General features: G+C 41.1%; 1 protein-coding gene across 14 annotated transcripts in view; it reads left to right on the forward strand.

The window, feature by feature from the left end:
* The window catches only part of celf5a (cugbp, Elav-like family member 5a), a 202,058-nt gene extending 180,631 nt beyond the window's left edge, over positions 1-21,427 (forward strand). For 5 of the 14 annotated variants that reach the window (XM_039811678.1, XM_039811680.1, XM_039811684.1 and 2 more), the window contains exons 7-12: positions 1,969-2,134; positions 11,903-12,118; positions 12,441-12,536; positions 13,699-13,842; positions 16,789-16,952; positions 17,355-21,427. In XM_039811678.1, coding sequence (XP_039667612.1) covers positions 1,969-2,134; positions 11,903-12,118; positions 12,441-12,536; positions 13,699-13,842; positions 16,789-16,916 — 750 coding nt within the window. In that variant the 3' untranslated portion in view covers positions 16,917-16,952; positions 17,355-21,427. The remainder of the gene's footprint in view (positions 1-1,968; positions 2,135-11,902; positions 12,119-12,440; positions 12,537-13,698; positions 13,843-16,788; positions 16,953-17,354) is intronic. The other 9 variants (XM_039811686.1, XM_039811687.1, XM_039811688.1 and 6 more) reach the window with 5 other exon arrangements.

Consider the following 21,427-nt stretch of genomic DNA (forward strand, 5'->3'; position numbering starts at 1 on the left):
CCCAGTCAGACCCTGTTCACATCCTAATGGGGGGCAGTCACAGCATTGCCAAATCAAGGGAGCCCCAGATCCTCTCGACCTCTTTGTTTGTTTCTGTGTCATTGCTTTTGTTTAGTTTCTTGTTCCGTTGCTGTCTTTTGCAGCTATACCCCCTTAAAGGCTCAATTCATCTTATTTGGAAAGGAATGGATGATTCCCATTTGTCACGTTAAAATTATGCAAATGACAAAAGGCGTTAATAGATAGCAGTGGCAAGGCATGTGGCTAATGGATGAGATGCCAGCGCTGGGCATTCTACAGCGGGACAGCTGCTTTCAGGTTACCTGACAGGGGCACTGAGGGAAAATAATTGGCTTTTCCGTTGCAGGGTCCCCATGCAAATACAAGCAGAATGGCATTCTATACCTCCAGTGTCTCACCATATCGTCATTAGCATTAGTGCCAGTGGCAGAAGAGTTTGATTTCTGCTTCTGCGAGTCATTCTCAGGCCATGGCCATCAGTAGCTCCCCTGACACATAGCAGATATGTCTGTATTAAACAGATGCAGAGACAAGGGTAAGAGTTTGGTCTAGCTGTGTTCGTATGCCTATATCACACCGGTCTGGATACGTACACAGCCAGCGAAAGATTGTTGATAGCCTAGGTAAACCCACTGGTTCACAAGCTGCAAAAGCCATTGTGGAATGATGGATTTTCTTATGAATTAGGCATTCAGCATGTGGTCTGCACAGAGAGAATTTAAGCTGAGTGCGGAAACTCAAATAGTCTCTATTGCTCTTCATGCATGTTGTGTGTGTGTGTGTGTGTGTGCATGGGTGTGCGCGTGTGTGTGTTTATGAGGGCAGCGGTGCATGTGAGCATGAATAAACACTCTGTGGGCTGCATTTGATTGAAAATGGTTTCAGCTCTCACTTCATGCTAAGTAGAAATGCAGAGTGAATGAAACACTATTGATTTTATCTCTTTGTGGAATTGTCCAATGGGTGGAAATCGACTGTCATTTCAATTTTTTGACTAACATGCTGTATTACTAACATGGTCTGGAATCTGAGTTGCTTGCTACGCCTGCATAAAAAATATTGTTTTAATGACTCAGGGTCTCGATTCAGTGACACCATAAAACAACCAAAGTACAGTAGACAATGTTGTTTGGAAAATGTATGTGTATGGAATGTATGTATGTGTCTCTAAAGCAACTTTCCAGTGGCAAACAAATGGTTATTTAATGAAGCTCCAACCCCAAATGTATTCTATTTGCAAAATGCTATCTAATTTTGGCAAAACTAGCCCATAGACGGGCCTAGTGGTTTCTGATATAATTATAAAACAAAGCTAATTTATTTTAAACTCTGTACGTCATGCGACAAGCAGCTATTATTACAAATACATCAGAAACATTAGAGATGGGGTCAGGGAAAAACAGGAGAGTTTTAGACGTCTGTGCAATTTCTATACATCCAAATAAGAGTCTTGTGAAGTTTGACAATTGTAAGGGAAAAGTATTGCACCACTTCTGCAAACTTTGCCTTTTCCCTGAGCACAGAGATAATGTCCACATGTCAATGCCTTGATTTGTATGAGCCCAACAGACAGCTATTAAATCTTTTCTGCAGCTGGTGACAGGCTTCCTGCTGGGAGGATAGACAGATTCACTAAACATAGGTTGACAGGCTTCTTTTTTCTTCCCTTTCTTTTATTCCGCTCTACTTTCTCTGTACTTCCCATGCACTATCCATCCATCAACCTCAACATACATCCCTCCCTCTGTTCTACCCTTGCTATGTTTCTCTCTCACTCCCCTTCTCCCGTCGTCTTTGTCTGACTCGTTCCCAACTTACTATATTTTTCATCACCATCTGTCCTCCCCTCACCTCTCTCACACCCCGCTCTCCCTCCTGCTCTCTCACACACACCTCTCATCCAACCCTCCTTTCCTCCACCCATCTCTCCGTGTCCCTCTTCTTTAGCTAATGCAGCAGCAGGCAGCCATCATGGCAGCAAGCCACGGAGGTTACCTCACGCCAAGCGTGGCTTTTCCCGCCACACAGATCCACCAGATGGGGGCGCTCAACATCAACAGCCTCCCACCCACCACCATGACCCAGGTGTCGGGTGAGTTTCATCAAGCCCTGGGTGAGCACTTAGTTTCATTCCCTTTCTTCTTGTAAGTGTGTGTGTGTGTGTTTGTGGATTGAGGGTTGGTTAGTGATGCTACAAACAGGATCTCGTGTATGCTTGTGTTAATGTCTTACTGTAAGTGCATGTAGAATTTGTGTGGGTGTGTGCATTTGTACATGCCAGGGAGGCTCTTGTAGGTCAACTTTTGTTTTTATGATATGATAATGTCTGTTGGGATATAAATTCTGTGTGTGTGTGTGTGTGTGTGTGTGTGTGTGTGTGTGTGTGTGTGTGTGTGTGTGTGTGTGTGTGTGTGTGTGTGTGTGTGTGTGTGTGTGTGTGCGAGCGAGCGAGAATAAAACTAGAGCTGCAGCAAGGCCAAAAGGAAGGGTGACTTCTTGCTGGTATTCAGAAATGATTCCACTGGACAGAAAGAGACGCTAAGATGAAAAATACAGTCATTTGGATTTGTATGTTTATGTTGTTTGTGAATGCAGAACATATTTGTGGATAGCAGCAGCAGAATGAGGAATATCAATAAGTAAGTTTACAGATAAGGCGCTAATTTCCCCGTGGTATTTTGACCTTGCGCTTTGAAGCACTTGTGCATGATCTGCATTCAGTTGGTTTTGTTTTCCATAACAAACACCTCCTATGCAGATACATTACAGAGGAAAGGGAAGGACTTTGAAATACCTACCCACTGCATAACATTAGCTTATTCAGCAGTGCTTCATTTTCCTTGAGACAGAGGAAACTTCAAGATTCTCCACTCAACAAAAGCACGAGCTGAAATAAATAATACAGTAGCCAAGTCTTTGTTGTGCTCAGCTCACCTACTTTGTCAACACTGCAGTATTGAGTTTTTAAGGTGATGACTTTGGTAACTTTTAACCAATCAGTGTGAGAGAGAGAACCGCCATCAGTGCAACAAGGCCTATTTTAGATTGCCTTTACAGCCATCATAGGGATCCTTACTAAAAAAGTTGCTGCACTATATCAAATTCTCTCTGTACTGTGGTTCCTGTGGGGAAGTAAAATATTCTCTTAAGATGGTATTCTGTTCACTTTTTCATCCACCGACACAAAGAAAGGACGGTTTTATTGTACAAATCCTGTTTGGTCCTGATTCACTTACTTCACAACAGCCAGTTGCATTAAAACTAGAAAGGCACTCGGTGAGTGCAGACCTTCGCCAAGGCATGCCCTATCTCACAATGTAAATGCTGTATGAATTTTCCCAGACGGAAAATCATTTTTCTGATTATTCCGACATCACATGAATGCAGCACAAACGCCCTATCTCGCAATGTTAACGCAGGTGAAAAATATGTGTATACCCGCCCTGTGATTCGGATCCACTCCAAAATGTAATGGGTTCTTCCTTGGCCCATGCTACACCCTTTCACCAAGTTTCATGAAAATCGAGCCAGTAGTTTTTCAGTAATCCTGCTGACAGACAAACTGACAGACAAACTGAGCCGAAAACATCCTCAGCGGAGGTAATGAACAGGACAGATAGCAGACCAGGTGTGGAAATCAATGCTACAGGACCCTGATTAACCTTTAAATTACAAATGTATCCACCTCAAGCCAAATGAACGCATGTACATCAAGTAAGATGATGGAAAATGCTGTTTGTGTACAGTACATCTGCAATCATTTTCAACATTGGGCAATATATCTGGAGAGGAGATCCATTTGTCAAATATTCATGGTGATGTTTTCAGTGCAAAGTGTGCACTTTTGGGCCGGCATAATCAATCAGAGACAGTGATTAAAAGTGGAGTTCAGTCTTGCTGAGAAGCCTCTTATTTTGATGGGTAAAGCACTGACAGTATGGCAATTCAGATCTTTGTGTTCTGCATGCATACCTATATTTTGCAACACGATAGTGCTGATGAAAGATTGTGCAACCGTATTGCAAGGAATTCAGTCTGTGTGTGTGTGTGTGTGTGTGTGTGTGTGTGTGTGTGTGTGTGTGTGTGTGTGTGTGTGTGTGTGTGTGTGTTGTGTGTGTGTGTGTGTGTGTGTGTGTGTGTGTGTGTGTGTGTGTGTGTGTATTGGAGGCTTTGTCCTCCAGTCTGATTGTATTGTTTGTGCTATCTTTGTATCTCTTTTGAACTGTAGCCTCTCGAAAGTTCAAATCAGTGCCTTACTCTAAAGTGAATATTGCAAAATGTTGTTAGATATTCCGTGAAAGCTAAACAAAACTGTATAGGAAAATGTAAGGCAATGTTGTTTCAGTTGGCAATTCCAGGAGCTAACAATTTGGCTTAAGCAAAAAAAAACATGTTTGTGTCTCATACAAAGACAGGAGGAAAGGAAGAGAAGTAAGTGCCTCTAAGTCTGTGAATCTGATATGTGAAGTGGTGCCATTTACAGGATGTGCTCTTGGACATGCTTCTGTTTAACCACAGTCAACTGATTACCTTTCATTATTGAATGCAATATATTATTAATCCTTGAGAGAAAGCGTGGCTTTCGTGAATTCTCAAGGACTATCATAAATATGATATGTTTTATTTCCCCTTTCTTCATTCGTTACTTTGAGTGTGGCTGTCAGCAGCTGCAGGAGTGGTAGTGTAGCTTTGGTATACAAAGCTATTTTTCTCTCCCCCTGTTTTTCACACTTGTGGCTATGACTTATTTAGAGTTTATTGAAGGAATACATAACATTACTGGCAAGGCTGTCTGTATAAGTAGGCCAAGAAACTCTGACACTATTTAGAGACTGTAGGATGTCTGCCACGAGTCAGTGGAATAAATCATTGTAATATCAGAAACTGTTTTTAGGGTCTGTGCGCAGGGTGCTTCTCTGCTTCGACAGAGGTGTAAATTATGTATTAGGTTGTCTGATCAACCAAATTAGAGGTCTAAACAAATCTGTGAATACTGACATTTGGCAGCTGTGTCAATTGTACAAAAACATAAAAGATAGAAAGGTCAATGTCCCCTTTCCTTCCAAAATGAGAGCAATTGCCATTTGACAGGTAGACTACCGCCTTTCTGAATTACCTACACGGCTTTGCATTACCATAAAGCTCCAATAGTAGCTTAATAGATGGAAAACCCTGCCTGATGTTGTGGTAAATGTGACATTAATCTTTTATTCAAATGATCAGTATAACCTCTGTAACATAAAAAGTCTTGTTTGTGACAGCAAGCCGAAGTACAAAGAGGCTCAGAGGTTAAGGGTGTTACTCTGAAAACAATGAGACATCCATTTGATCAACAGATGCAAAGCATTTAAGCTTGATGGTGCATAAGCCGTTTGCCAGATGGTTCAGCTGATTAGAGCATGTATCCTTACAATGATGCATGATGATGCTTTTTGAAAATAATGTTCACCAGGTGCTGCTCCCTGACTGCTGCAGAAGAAAATAAAAGGGAAACAAAAACAAGGGAGAGAGAGGTAGTGGTAAAGTAACAGGAAGATAGAGAGAGAGGGAGAAAAAGAGGAATGAGAGGAAAGGAGGAATGGAGAGAGATGTGGATCCTGCTGGGTATATGTGGTGAGGTACATGTCGTGTCAAGGATGCTTTGTTAGGATGTGAGAAGTGCATAATCAAAGTCACTCTAATGTTCTGTTGTTGCTCTACACTGAAGATGTACATATTCCACAAAATATACTGCAGATGCTCCACAGCCAGAGACAACCCACTCAAACAGGCAGGCTGGATGTGCCACAACATCCCTGCTGGATTTGTGCATGGATACACCATTGATGCATAACACTTCCATAGTGACAAACACCATGAAGCTAATAAGCTGTTTGACACAGTGATCTTTCTCAATATGTGCACCTGTCCTTTGCGACGCATCATACATGTTATACACACATTTTATATTTAATGGCCAAGTCTAATGCAAACAAATGTTAAGGGCAGGCTAAAGAAAATGAATGAGAATCCCAGAGATTTACTGCTATTAGTGATGTATCACAGCCAAGCTATTTGGAACAGAGCACAGTTCTGTCGTGTGTTCAGAGCCAGATGAAACAGCTGAGGAAATGAACACCTGTGTGTCTTAACTGATGCTGTGACCTCCAGCAAAAAATGCATTTACTGTATTTGCTTTTTTAAATACTTTACTCTTCCCAAGATTACTTTTACAATCATTTTATCTTCAACGGCAAAGATATCAACTTAGAAACATGTCCAGTTGCTCGAGTGTGCTATTGTCTCTCCGGTATAAAGGTACCCCCTTTCAGTTTAAATCAGGCCTATTGCAGAACTGTCAAATCCCAGGAGCACAAGTGGACAGTTCTGCGACAAAAAAAGGTATCCCTGTTCCTGGTGTGGGCAACTACTTTCAGAGAGCACAGCCACAGTTCTCGGCCGGACCAAACCTGATGCGTGTAAGCAAACCTGAGCTTCGCACGAGCAGCAGAGCTTCACAAGCTGCCCAGCTGCACTGCTCAGGGATCTGAAAGTCAGGCACATTGGTATGGGCAATGCATTGTATGTACTTTAGCCTCAAGAGTGGAGCAGGCAGCACTAGAGGCTTTGTTGTGTGGAAGTTGTATTTAGTACATTGGCCTACATTGCATTTGATACTGAAGGTTAATGGTTTGAGTTTCACATAGTCCACTTTAAAAAAAAAAATCACAAATACTTTATAATTATTCAGGAAAAAAAGGAAAGTTCTCTGCGCTTCTGCAGACCACAACAATCCGGTGCAACCAAGGCAGGACACAACAGTATAAAATAGCAAAAAATTGCCGATGCAACACAGATGTCTTCTTACTTGATGGTTTTATTTCTTAAGGTGCATAACAGTGACTAACGTTTCGATGTAAAGTTACATCTTCATCAGAGTCCTCACCAGTCACCAGAGGACTCTGATGAAGATGTAACCTTACATCGAAACTTTATAATTATTGTTAACATCACATGGAATGACTGTGTATTTTAGGGGTGTGTATAGTTAGGGACCAATGTCTTTTCTCTGTCCAACACATTTCTCAGTGAGGATATACCACATTTGACCAGCAGTGGTGCAGTGCCTTAACCTGTCGCACCAGAAGCTTTGTTACACAGAACCATCTGAGAAGCCGTCATTAGAAAACTGTTTAGAAAAGGGCAGGCGCTTTAAAAACAATACCTGGCAGGTGATTGTATGAACCACCTGTCTATCACGTCCGCCATTGTTGTTTTGAACCAACAGCCGCAGCTGTCAGCAGATTCCCACCGGACGCTGATTGGTTCGGTCCGCTGGTTGTTCAGACACAAACGCATTCCTTGAAGCCTGACGAGATGGATTTTCGTGTGATATGTGATCCCACGGTGATCGTGATATCGCGAGAATCCAGCTGCCGTGCAAGGTTGAGCGGTGTGTATGGCGGAGGGAGCGTAGTTTGTAGGTCCTGTGGGTGGTGTGCATGTTGTATACGAGACCTTAAAAGCAGGGGAAATGGGTGGTGGCATTGTCTACTCCAATACTTCTTAGGGCTTTCTTCTATTATAAAGCAAGCAAAGGTTGTTAATGTAGGTGGAGCACACTTTAAGACACTACAGACCTGTGCTTTATAGCTTTTGGCTTGACTTTTCACGTTCAATTTAGTTACAGCTTCCTCAAAGCTCCCATTCTCAGACGTTCCTGATGGAGATGTTGATAAGGTGTTTGGAACTTGACATTTTGCTATTTATTGTTACTCCCAGAAAGCAGAGCTCTTCAGGATGCTAATCATTGAAGAACATAGCGGACTCTGTATTTTAATAGTTTAAAAATGTTTTTTTGCTTCTCCAGGTATTTATTTATTCATTCATTTAAGCTTCCACTTCAGCCCTCAGCTAGAGACGTTACATGGCTGTACAGAGTTACATCATTAGCATAAAAGCACATTCTCAAAAACATCTAACAAAGTCCACAGTGGAGATGACAAACAGGAGGAAGATTTAATAAATGAATTAAGGTACTAATCCCACTCTACCCAGGCAGAAATCCCTCATATTATAGGCTACAGATGGAGTGCACATCATTGGTCTTTGCTGTGATATCAACCAGTGTTTAATTAAAATGTAATGTCATAAAGTCCTTGAAAACTTTTTTTTAATATATTTCTCCACTACATTGAATACTCATTACTAACGGTAAATAAGCAAATATCAAAGTAAAAAATGATTCATCTAATCTGCAGCATCAGGCCTGTGTAGGTGATTGACAGTGGCCTGGAAACCCACCAAATAAATACACATCTCAAATCAAAACAGAGTTCTGTGTGTTCCCGTGGGAGCCCATCACTTATAGCAAGAAGGTGACTGAGAAAATACTGTAGTTTTTCAGGGCCTTAGCCCCTTAACGCCGACTGTCGCTAATTTGCATCAAACCCCTTCCATTCCGACTGCAGGCGAGATAGCGTGTGTATTCCCCCAATGCCGGTTTGTTTACATTCGATACCTACCTAGGAACCTTTTGCACGTACTGGTTTCTCGTAGGACCTGTCGGAGTGGGAACTACATCCGGTTCACGGAAGCGAAATTAACCCTAACCCTAACTCTATAAAAACTACTGTCAATGTTAGGGAGTAGGAGAGATTCATTTATTTGTCATTTAAAGTTTAGAAGTTCTAACAACTTTGTGACATGAATAAAATCTACATATCTGAGATGGGAAAATGTGTTTTATTAATTTTACCATTTTGTAAAGAATTTCACCATAAATGCCTGTTGTCGCTAATTTGCATCATACCTAAATTTATATCTATTCTATATGCTATAGACAAATTAACAATCTCAACTTAATTCAGCATCAGCTTGGAGCCAGAAACACACATTATATTTTTTTTTATATAATTGTGAATAAATTCAGGTGTCAAGACTCTATACATTCTACAAGCGGTTGTGGATGAGATTATTGGTAAGAATCAACTATTATTTAACACAGAACTATACCTACTAGACTATACCTCGCTTTAATTGTATTTTAATGTGCATTTAAATATGTACTTGACAATGAAACATTAATTTGGAAGTGCATTTGCATGTTATTTGCCACACAATTATTTATTAGTAATCAAAGGGGAAGTATTCAAAGTCACATAGTTTTTCTTGTTATGCTAACTGGCCTTTTAAAAAGCTGCCCTTCCCATATTCAGATTTATTATTCACACTTTTAAGGACCAGACAGACATTTTCTCTTTGAGTGTAAATGCATCACATTTTAAATCAGTTAGATGAAAGCATCTGTTCTGAGTGCTTATTACTTGCTCCAGCGAAAGACAAGCCCTTGTGCTGGTAATGACTGCACTCTCCACTATGGGTATAGCATTGCTCGTTGATTTGAATGTATAATTAGCATAACAAATGCTTCTGTCGCATGTGAAGACTTCTTTCGTGAAAGCAATCGTGGCAAGGAGCAAATCAACAGTTTTCCCCCTCTAAGAAGCAGCTTGCAAGAATATGAATGTAATTCTGCTTCCATAACATAAATATATGTGACATACACATATCCGTACTGTTTTGCAGTGCAGGCCTCTTTCTTGCAGTATTAAGAGTGGAGAAGTGCTAGTTAGTTGCTTGCTGTCTAGAATATGTAATCTGCTGTCCCGTAGCTTCGTATTCAGCCATGCCAGAGTGGGGAACAACATGTCATTATTACAGGCCAAGACACACAGCACACACTGACATCCACACACGCTCGTGTGTGTGCATTGTAAACAGGCTATGAATACACTTTCCCACAATGCAAGAACTAAATGTCCACTGAGGTATAAAATGAAAATGTCTTGTTATTTTCTAGTTCAGTATAGTAGGAAATACTTTCCCATTTTCAACTGAGGAGAACTTTCTCAGGGTCTGCTCATTTTGGATATTGGGTCATTGTAATAGTGAAGCTAAAGATGATGACTAGGCTACATAAATAGCTTTCTCATGTAATCAGTGTTTTATCGGCCATGGTGTTGCTTATTGTCTTTTCCTTTAACTCCATTTTGTGATCCAATCCATTTACAGCTGAGCTACTGTAGTATTTGTTACAATTCAGTTTAGTTATTGTGGATAAATGTTTCAGAGCTTTGCCTCACTACAATATCAGTGCTGTCTTTATTACACTGTGATTGTTATGCTTATTCCCTGCTGTGACATTTCCAGCATGATAACCTGACTGCACTCGGTGGCCTCAATCTGTTACTTTTGTCACATGTTCTCCCTCACCACAGATGTCATGTCCAACTGCTGACCCTAGAACTTATGTAATTGCATGTAAGGGGTTCACACTACCACCTACTACTACCACTGCTACTCCTACCATCACTACAACTGCTACACATACATAGACGTGTGCTCCCACAGCAGTGCTAAGCCTTGGAAAATGAATTTGCCTGATGATGGAGAGGGTGCATTATCTGGCGGTACAGTAGAGTGCGTGTGGCCCGAGCAGACTAGCTGTCTCTAGCCCTCAGAATAGGAGCGGCAGTCTCCTGGGTCCTGGTAGGAGAATGGGCTGAAGCTGCAGTCTAATTCATCACAGCTCCGCAGGAAACAAGCAATCGTGGGGAGGCTTCAAAAAAAAAAAAACAGTGCAAAAGACACAACAGCTCTCACTGGACCGGGCAATTCCCCCTGGTCACTGCAGTTGCCTGCCCGACTGTCAGCCTCCTCATGAGTTAAATGCTGAAGCAGGGAGAGGAGACTAAGGGAGACGAGAGGAGAGAATGTACGTAAAGAAGAAGAAAAGCAATTCCACGTGGATATGTAGATGATATTACTCAGTGGTGGGAGGTTTCAGCGTGTGATGTACAGCATATTTACTGTGGCATTAGCATAAATCTCAGCGAATGCTATGCGTATATGGGATGTGGTTGTTTACCCTATCTGGACCACCTCTCACAGGGGGTTCTTTACTCAGGCACCAGATTGTGGGGATATGGCCTGCTGAAGGGTTTCCGTGACAACCTGGGCTTTCTGTCCAATCAGAGCGAGGGTTTCCAGATTGAGAGGTGGTCCTCAGGGGAGCTGTACTTCAACGAGCTTGGATGCTTTGCCCCAGAGCAGCCCTTTTAGAGAGACCATCACACAGTGAGATTTTGCTCAAAATGGGTACTTTGATGTTCCTGGCATAATTGGAAACACTTTCCAAAGGAGGGTCCTTTTAAAATGCATTGAATGAGAGAGGACAGGGAGCATCCAATTTCAATTCCACTCATGAACCATCCTGCAGCTGCCTTTCAGGCATGTACTATATATGTTATGACCCACCCATTTGTCAAACTGCCAACTGTTGTTATTTTGTCTTTTTTTATGACGTATAAAAGTAAGAGGCATCTTTGTATTTTTGCTACCTGCTCGTTCAAGCAAATCTTCCGCTGTAATCTTCTATTTAGTCCGGATCTTTTTTTTTTTTTTTTTTTCTCTCAGTAGTTGCATAGTGGTTTCATCATCTTGAGCTGTACGAGCCAGCAGGGTATCACAAAACCACTGCAGACAGGCTCATTTTTCACAGGTTGACTTCCCTGCTATCCTGCAGGATGTGTCACGACAAACGGCGGATATGTGACAGACTCACGTCGCAACCGTGTCCTTGCATTAGAGAGTAGATGCAGTGCTTTGTGTGTGTGTGTGTGTGTGTGTGTGTGTGTGTGTGTGTGTGTGTGTGTGTGTGTGTGTGTGTGTGTGTGTGTGTGTGTATCTTCTTGTGCTGGGGTGTGTTTACTCTTTGTACACAGTAGGAAAGCATGTCCATGTGTACACGTACCTACGTCTTAATACATTACAACTGTTTTTGTAGTATCATGTCGAGCTATGTAGATAGAGCCACTAACGGTACACCTTTTTTTCCCAGCAGGCCTCAGTTCTCCACCAGCCAACATCACCACCTCCGCCGTGCCCAGCATCGTCACGCCCATCGTCAACGGATTCACCGGCATCCCTCATCAGCCCAACGGACACCCTTCTGTGGAGACTTTGTACACCAACGGCCTGCCACCCTACTCCACCCAGAGCCCCACGGCTGCTGACACCCTCCAGCAAGCCTTCACTGGAGTACAGCAATACACAGGTGGGAGACAGCTTTGTTTACTATGCCGTTTTTCTGTGATTTTTTTACAATCCGCCGTAAATGCTGTAGCAGCTACGAGACAGTTACTGCAGGGTTAAGTACTGTATGAGTATGTATTCAGATAGTGTCGGACAGCGCCTTAGAACATACCATCAGAGAGCCTTTAATTACACATGTTATGCTTGTGGGATTGTCCTTCAGCATCCTTGACATTGTTCTCTGTGGGATCCCCTTCTTTACACTCTCCCTCTCTCTCTCTCTCTCTCTTTCGTACTCTTTCGTCCCCCTTTCTCTCCCTCTCTCTCGCTACCTCTCTCTGCAGCGATCTACCCAGCCACCACGCTGACTCCCATTGGCCAGACACTGCCCCAACCACCCCAGGTCATCCAGCAGCAGCAGCAGCAGAGAGAAGGTGAGGGTGAGAGAACATTATTACTTTTTTTACGCTTCACACATCTCATCCCGTGTAATAGACACAATATAAAGCAAATGAGCATGAGAAACCAATATTACTTTGTAGCACTGTACACACCTCATTCTGTGTAATAGATATATGATATATAAAGAATGTGAGCGTGAAAGAAGAATATTACTTTAACGCTGTACACATCTCATTCTCTGTAATAGATAAATAGAGCCGCTGAGACAACAATGTTAGTGTATGCAGTTCACATCTCAATATAGGTAATAGATACATATAAAGTGATAGAATGATTGAACAATATATATTATTCTGTACATCTTTAAATAAGTAACATATAATCTACATAGGCCCATGCCTTTTTTTCATAAGTAATAATTAGAGCTTATATAATAAAATCCCTAGCTTGGAGAATAGTTGCACGACAACCCAGATGGAAATGAAAATAATGGAAATGTTGAAAGTAGGGTTACAAGAATGGTTTCCACCTACACCTACTGCCGTTTACACAATAATAATGAATTCAAGTTGCATTGAAGTTGTGTATTTTGCAGTGAATTAGTAACAGCAGTTCATTTAGTATTGGCTATGTGTTAATCAGTGTAGTAATAGTCAGTGTTAGAAATAACTATATCAGACAGGAGGTGCGAAAGTATGATTGAAGGCCACATATGAAGCAATCAGGCCATCCGTTTTGCACATCCTATGACAGGTTTTCTTTCTTTCTTTTTTAAAAGCTCTTTTGATTAGTTTTGATCGATTAGATTAGATTTCTTTTGCAGCACATTGATCACTCTACAGATAGTTGCTAGATGGAAAATGTTATCCATCATCTAGCTTTAGTCCTGCTATTTTTAATCAGAAAAGTTTTTAAAATAGAAATAGAAAGTTCAAATCTCACTCATCCATTGAGTATCAGCAAATCAATGCAAAAACATTTCAATTTATCTCTGTGTTTAAGAACAGTTATGTGTTATCACTGATAATGTCACAGACGTCCTGAGAATCTATTTCCACTTATCTTAATTCAGTCGACACGAGAGACCGCATAGATCAAAATGACAAATTCACAGCTGTCTTTCTCTCTCGATCCTTCACCAACCAACGTTTTTTTTCTCTCTCTCTTTCTCTCTCTCTCTCTCTCTCTGTCTGTGTTCAGGTCCGGAGGGTTGTAACCTGTTCATCTACCACCTGCCACAGGAGTTTGGAGACAATGAACTCATGCAGATGTTTCTGCCCTTCGGCACCGTCATCTCCTCTAAGGTCTTCATGGATCGGGCAACCAACCAGAGCAAGTGCTTCGGTGTGTTACTCACTGCCACTCACACACAGCTATCGAGTTAGCCACACACAGTTATACCGTTGTATAAGATTAAGGGCCTTTTGCTTTTTCTGTACAATTTTCTCCTGACTACTACTTAGATGAAGCATTGGGTATGATTATATATTTTTTGTAGTTATTAACCATTGACATGCAGATGCAGTAATGGCAGGTCTGGGTGCACAGGCCTCTACTATGATGTCTGATATGTAAAGAAAGTAGATATACAGGGGGAAATGACCTCACTGCCTATTTGCATCAATACACTCAAGGGAAATGTATAATGGATGTTTTCAGGAGCAATGTTCTCTTGCACAAAACAAAGTTTGTTTTTGCAGTCTGATGTCTTGTAGTTTTTTTTAAATAGACGTTTGTGGGTGTTGTGTTTTTACAAGCTCACAGCTAAGGCGTGAAGCTTCATAGTGCAAGTTACATTTTCACAATAATTATTAATAATCATTTTTTATTTTCAGACTGCGCACCAAACTATTTGTTGAACAAACATTTTTTTCGGTGCTGTAGACTTTGATGATGTTTGACAGCACCCAGACAGAGAGGGTTGAAGGATCTTACCCCTGACTGACTGACCTGAATTTGCATCTTGATGACTGTTGTGTTTTGGCATCAGTACTGTAGAAAATGTGCTGAATACATTGTAGCCAAACTAGCCATGATGCAGTCGATCAGAGCCCATGTCCTTGTTTCTGTTTGACAGCTGTGTAACCTGAAAACCTTGACGTGCTGTATTAGCATCCACATCACCGTTCTGTAACCCCAATATCTGTCAATACCCTCACTGCTGAGGCTGATTCACACACCTCTGCGCCTCCCGTCCCTTTTAGCTCCGTTAGCCAGCACACACCAACTAGCCCCAGGGCTTATAACAACTTTGAGGAGACAGGATGGGGGGGGGGGACAGTTATGGATCAGCATTTGTTTTCACTTCAGGGAAGAGCAGAACCCTGGGCAAAATTGATCGCCCACCCTGTCTCCCTGGGGGGACTTAATAACATATAAATTCATGAAAGAAGAGCTATTTGCGGTATTGACTTATACACTATGCATTTACAACATAATGTTAGGCCTGGGGAAACAGGGAGCACACTGGTGTAATTAATCTAGAGAGGAGAATGAGGGGATAAACCTAGATTGATGGTGTGCAAAAGACAAGGAAACGGAGAGTAAGAGACAAAGCACACGTGTAATGTGTGACAGGACTGAGCGGAGGGCTTAGAGCTCTAAGCTTGAATCTACTCTCCATCTCCTCTCCGCTCCCAGCCCGAATGTGTTAACCTGATGGTGGGTTAGGAGGTCACCTCCTTTCCCTGCCTCTATACTTTTCTTCAGACTTGCATTCAGCCCTCCTCCGCGCCTCCCAGCCTTCGCCCTAATGGTCCAACCTAGAGCCGAGCAGGCCAGGCAGACATGTCTCCCAGGTGGCTGTGGACGTGGAGAGGCTCCTGCTGTTTTTCATGGGTCATCGGCTGCTCCTAATGACACCACAGACACAGGGGATCGCATCAAGCGGAGACACACTCCACTGCAGTTTCTGGTCACTGAATTCTCAAGGCTTTATTTTTACACATGATGAAAACAGGATGTTCAGCATAGTTTTGAGGAGGGGTAGTATCTTGGGGGAACTGCGATGTTTGTTCTTGTTTTGGTCGGACTACTTTGCACAGGGACTTGTGCACATTAATTTTTGTATTTTAGGCTTTTTGGGGGTGTCAGAAAGCTATGTCAAACAAAATATATACAGTACAGGCCAAAAGTTTGGACACACCTTCTCATTCAATGCGTTTCCTTTTTATTTTCATGACTATTTACATTGTAGATTCTCACTGAAGGCATCAAAACTATGAATGAACACATATGGAATTATGTACTTAACAAAAAAGTGTGAAATAACTGAAAACATGTCTTATATTTTAGATTCTTCAAAGTAGCCACCCTTTGCTTTTTTATTTAATAAGGGAAAAAATTCCACTAATTAACTAATTAACACTAATTAAATTAAGTGAAAACCATTTCAGGTGACTACCTCATGAAGCTCATTGAGAGAACACCAAGGGTTTGCAGAGTTATCAAAAAAAGCAAAGGGTGGCTACTTTGAAGAATCTAAAATATAAGACATGTTTTCAGTTCTTTCATACGTTTTTGTTAAGTACATAATTCCATTTGTGTTCATTCATAGTTTTGATGCCTTCAGTGAGAATCTACAAAGTAAATAGTCATGAAAATAAAGGAACACATTGAATGAGAAGGTGTGTCCAAACTTTTGGCCTGTACTGTATATATAAAAAAGAAAGTATTTATTGGCATGAACTGATCATGATACAGATTTCTATATTCCATTAAACCCTCCAAAATAAGCAGTTCCATCCTATCCACCATATTATTGACATGACTTACTCTCTTACATGCCTCTTTGAATGATCACAGAACTGCCTGATATTACAAAAACTGTCAGCCCCGAGACAACATCGCAACAGTGATGCCTTGTGACAGTAACACCCCCTCACTTGTTGCATCTGGAGTCCCCACAATGGTCAGTTATTTTAGCTGTTGCTACAAGTCGAAGTTGTGCAACAACAAGCAGCTGGTCGGAATCTAATTCTAACACACTGGTGTTCACTGTGGACATATTAAACTCAAAAAAAGAATCCTTCAAGCCTTTTTTCAGTTCTAAAACAACTTTACAGCACCCTGTCACAAGCACTGAGCATTTGCTCGGCAGCCCAAAGGTGCTACCTGCCTCAACATCGCCATCTAGACTCCTTCAGGAGGCCGACACGCCATGTTGATCAAGCAGTGGGAACACCGAGAGATATTTGTTTATTCCTTAAACACCCTTTTTTCCTGCAGTTTTTCTCCCTCATAATGATCTTGATTCTCAACAGGGCTGATGAACTTGTACTTTTTCCACAGGTTTCGTGAGCTTCGACAACCCTGCTAGTGCACAGGCAGCTATTCAAGCCATGAATGGCTTTCAGATTGGGATGAAGAGGTTGAAAGTGCAGCTAAAGAGACCGAAGGATGCCAGCCGCCCTTACTGACACAGCCTGCCTTCAGTATTCATTGCAGCAGCACAGGTGAGCCCTGTTACTTGTTTTAAGCGTCGTCCTCCCTACTTCTTCTGATTGGCTGAATTTAAGAGCATGTACTTTTATCTATTTGTCAACGCTAAATATTTTAATATTTCTGGAGTTTACATAGCTACAGACATTTAGATATAATGTACTGTATATATAAGGGTTGATTTCATATGCCTCACAGCAGGCGCATTAATTATGGGGAAATCTGTCATCATCGTGATTGACAAAGATTGATTGGTGTGCCAGTGTGGGTTAGCTCTCTCCAGACCATTTCACTGATATAATAAAGCCATATTGAACTATCCAAAGTTTAAAGAAGTGGATCTTTGAAATGACAGCTTAATGAGCACTGAAATTGCCTTCTTCTTTTTTTTCTTCTTCTTCTTCTATTTTTTTCAGGTTTTAGAGGACACGTGAAGATATCTCGGAGGAGTTAAACTTTTTTTTTTTTTTTTTTTAAAGCAAAAATATGTTTTAAAAAAATCAACACATAAGGAATCTTTCAAGACATATCAGCATTTACTTATGAAGATATAGATTACGGCAGAAAAAGAAGATGCGAAAAAGGAGGAGGCGCTTCACCGGGGGACTTAACAGTAACAGATGGCACAGTGCAAGAAAGATGAGAAGAAAAAAAAAAACTGAAAAAAGATGTGATGAGACTGAACAACAGAACTTTTTCTTGTTGAGACTTGAATTGTTAATTAAGCAACAAACTAACAAACAAAAAAGCAGCAACAACAAATAGATTTCTATATACATATTATATACACATATATATAAGGAAAGAGGCGCTTGTGGCTTTTACTGTACTGGACAAATGAGGGTTAAAACTTGAAGATCAAGAAAAACAGTGGAAAAAAAGAAGCTATTCTATTCGTCCACTGACAGACTTTCTTTCTCTTTCCCTCTTTCTCTTATTCTCTCACCGTCTCTCTCAGCAAGCGCAGAACTATGACTCTTGGAGGTTACAGAGGTTTCCATTAGCAACAGTAGAACTGCAAATCTTTCACCCCTAAGGGACCAAAGGACCAAACATTTTTATTGTTCTGAACAGTAATATATAGTATTAATGATACTAATACTACAAACTACTACTAATAATATTACAAGTTAAACTTAAGAAGAAATACTAGCTTCAGGTTGAAAAAAAAAAAAAAAAGGAAATGGGTTTTGGTTTCTTTTCCTTTTACATTTATAGCTACTGGGTTTAAGGAATATTAAAATAAAACAGAAAAAAAATGTATAAAGCTATACTATTTTAGTGGCGTAGAATATGTGGGTTAGACATTGTTTCGGGCATGTTCAGATGTTCTTTTGCCACTCATTGCTTCATCTGCGTCACGCCATTTCATCTCGGAGGTGTCATCTGTCGGCGTCATTGTGTCAGTAGAAGAAGAAAACGAGTCCAGTAGTGCCAAAAAGTGACACAATAACAGCCTCTTAACGCAAACATCGCTGATCCACGGTGTATTTAGCCATGTGTCGCTGTCTTCTGCTCTTGTCGGCGCGTTTGCAATTCCATAATTGAAGCAAGAGTAATTCCATATCATTAAAGCCTTGATATTACAGATAATCTGACCATAAAGCACTGTGGTTCAAGTGCCGCCCGTCTGAGCTGGATACGCAGCAGTAAAACAGCACAGCATCTGTAACTGCTTAATAAAATATACAAATGAGCCTGACAGCAGTTGTAAAAAAAAAAAAAATTCCATCGGCGTGTCACAGTGGTCCCTGCCGGGTCGTGCCCTCTCCCGCTGCCAAGCTCCTCCAGCTGTTCTCAGCAGGTGAGAGCACACTCCCTTCCTCTTTTGCCTCTCCCCCCCCCCCCTCTCTGTCTCTCTCTCCTCACCTCCAAGTGCCAGCATATCTCTCTCTTAATATGGACCATCAGTTCACGGGGGCCAAGAGCCAACCCACAGCATAAAAAGGATAATGATAATATTGATCTGATGGGGAGCGGCCCTGCAGGGCAGAGAGATGCGCAGTCAATTGCGCATTGGCATTTTGAATGAATTGACTGAGAGTGACAGAGTCCATTCCTCTCTCAGTGGTTGCATGGCAGTCTTTTCTCCCTCTAAGTACCATCCACAGTCTCAGAGGGGACCCTGAATCTGACAGAGGCCCTGTGGGACACGTCAAAGTCACTTAAATCTACTTCATTATCGCTAAAAAGTAAAAAGGTTGTGAGGGTTACGTGGCTGCGACAGGATCTGTATATAGTGTTTAGAGTAGATCGTACAAGTTCTTCAGTGAAGAGCAGCTGTATTTTTTATTTTTTTTTCTCTCCAAAGGGTATAATAGCACAGTAAGAGCTTGTACACTGTGAGGAACAGCCTGGCATTACCAGCCTTAGGAGGTCAAATTAAGAGCAAAATGATCCATCAATTAGACAGCAGCAGGCCTGTAAGTGTAGCTGCTACAGCTGCTGCTGCTTCAACCAGACGACAGCTTACCATTAGCGCCGGTCACACATGGCTCCTATATACAGTGTGGTCACGACACATCTCGCTGTATCAGATATGATTAATTAACTAAACTAGCGTCATCTGTGGTGATGCTTTTTACAGAGACACGCACACATACAGTACATCCGAGATGAAATCAGTTTTTCATGACTTGCTTTTACTGAGTCGCCTTATTTGTTTATTTTTTTTATCCATTACATCCACTCAGTTGTCTTTGAATTTGAAAATATTTTCCAACATGTCCATTCATTGACTCAGTTTGCACTGAAGCAGCCTGCCCCTCAGGACTGTGTGTGACCTCAGCACTCTGATCATCGCTCTAAACTTTAGACACATTAGTGCTTCGGTCATCGAATCCCAATGCTGTCTCTATGGCCGCATCCACACATGAATGAGTCTTCAGCAAACTGTAGTCTGGAACGGAAAATGTCATCACCTTGACTGTATCTTTTGGTTTTTATTCTCTTTATTTGTATGATTACTGGTTCACAGGATCAGCATTAGTAGAAAGGGGACGTTTGATTTTTAGGAGACCATTAATGTTGCTCCCCTCGTTCACTGTACATTGTTCTCTTGCAGGCAATACTTAGATGCTGTAAAAAGAAAGTCTTTAAAAATGCCTTTTCTCATCATGAATTGCCAAATTATGCAAGCATATCCACTGCATTTCCTCATCAGACGTCAAACGTGCCAGATTCCTCGAAAATTTAAGATATGAATATGTGTTAATTTTCATGTCAAGTATTGATCAGTGAGGAAAAGTATTTGATTTTGTGATACAGCATAACATTTTAGGAGGAAGGTCCTTTCAGGCTGTAATGGTATTCAATAGGGTTTTCCAGTGAAAAGGTTAGATTTCACATGTATTTGCCAGAAGACAGTTTTTCCCCCTGGTGAGTTACTGTTACTGAGTTTCCTTTCTGCTGTCAGGGCCCGGCAGCTTTAGGACGCTGTGATATATGCCCTCCTTTCCCCAGGCCATACAGGGCCTTATAAACCTACTCAAAAGTCTTTTCTCATGGGATTTATACTGGAGAGGTTTTGTTTTAAATTATTAAAATCAAATTAAATTTGGCCTTCACAACAGCTTGGGTAATGCACATTAAAGATGCCAGCTGTGGCTGAAATTTAATGAGTTTGAAAAAGATGTCGAGTTAATTTCATTCGGCCAAAAGAAAGAAATGAAATTTGATTGAACTCAATTAAAAGGTTTGTGCATGGAGACAGTTTGTATGTGGTGCATAAGCAAACATATCTGTTATGAAATTCAGAAAAGGGAAAGTAATGAGTTGACATTTTTGAATGACCAAACTGACTAAAAAACCCACTAAAAAGAAGAAAAAAAAGGAAAAGCAGTAATGATTCCAAATAGTGTTATAATTTAGCTGCATGTGGTCAAACTAAAGTTTACTTTCTACATTGTTTTCACTCTTGCATACTTTTAAAAAAAAATCATGTTTGTCTTATATTTGTCATCCCATGGTGCCCTTTCAATCTCTGAGCATGCTCAATAGGGGCTGGGGGGGGGGGGTTTAAAGATTATGGTACTACTAGTATTAACAATATGATTCTTTAACTATGGTTTGAATGCTAAGGAGAGTAGCTTATTATAAATATGAAATCTGTATATTGTGGAAAATCAGCACAGGGCCTTTCTTTGGGTACATATAGATTAGGGTTTGAAATGGGGGAGTGGGAGGGGGTGGGTCGCTTTATAAAGATGTTAACTTTCTGGTTTCTCAGCACAAAGCATACAAAAACATAGAAACAGCAGTATGGAGTCTGTGATGAAGACTTTACTGACATGCAGGGTGCAAAAAGAAGAATCTCAGTACTATTCTTTAAACCTGGAAGAGAAAATGCAGTTTACAGGTGGTATGGTTTTTCTTTCTTCTTTTTTTTTTTTTTAAAGGAGAGTGCCACCTGTTTTTGTGGCTGCGTCAGTACAGCATGGATTCACTGACAGGGAAAGCAGTATCTTTTTATAAAAAAAAAAAAAAAAAA

Source organism: Perca fluviatilis, chromosome 9 (genome assembly GCF_010015445.1).
Source record: "Perca fluviatilis chromosome 9, GENO_Pfluv_1.0, whole genome shotgun sequence".
Classification (NCBI taxonomy): Eukaryota; Metazoa; Chordata; class Actinopteri; order Perciformes; family Percidae; genus Perca; species Perca fluviatilis.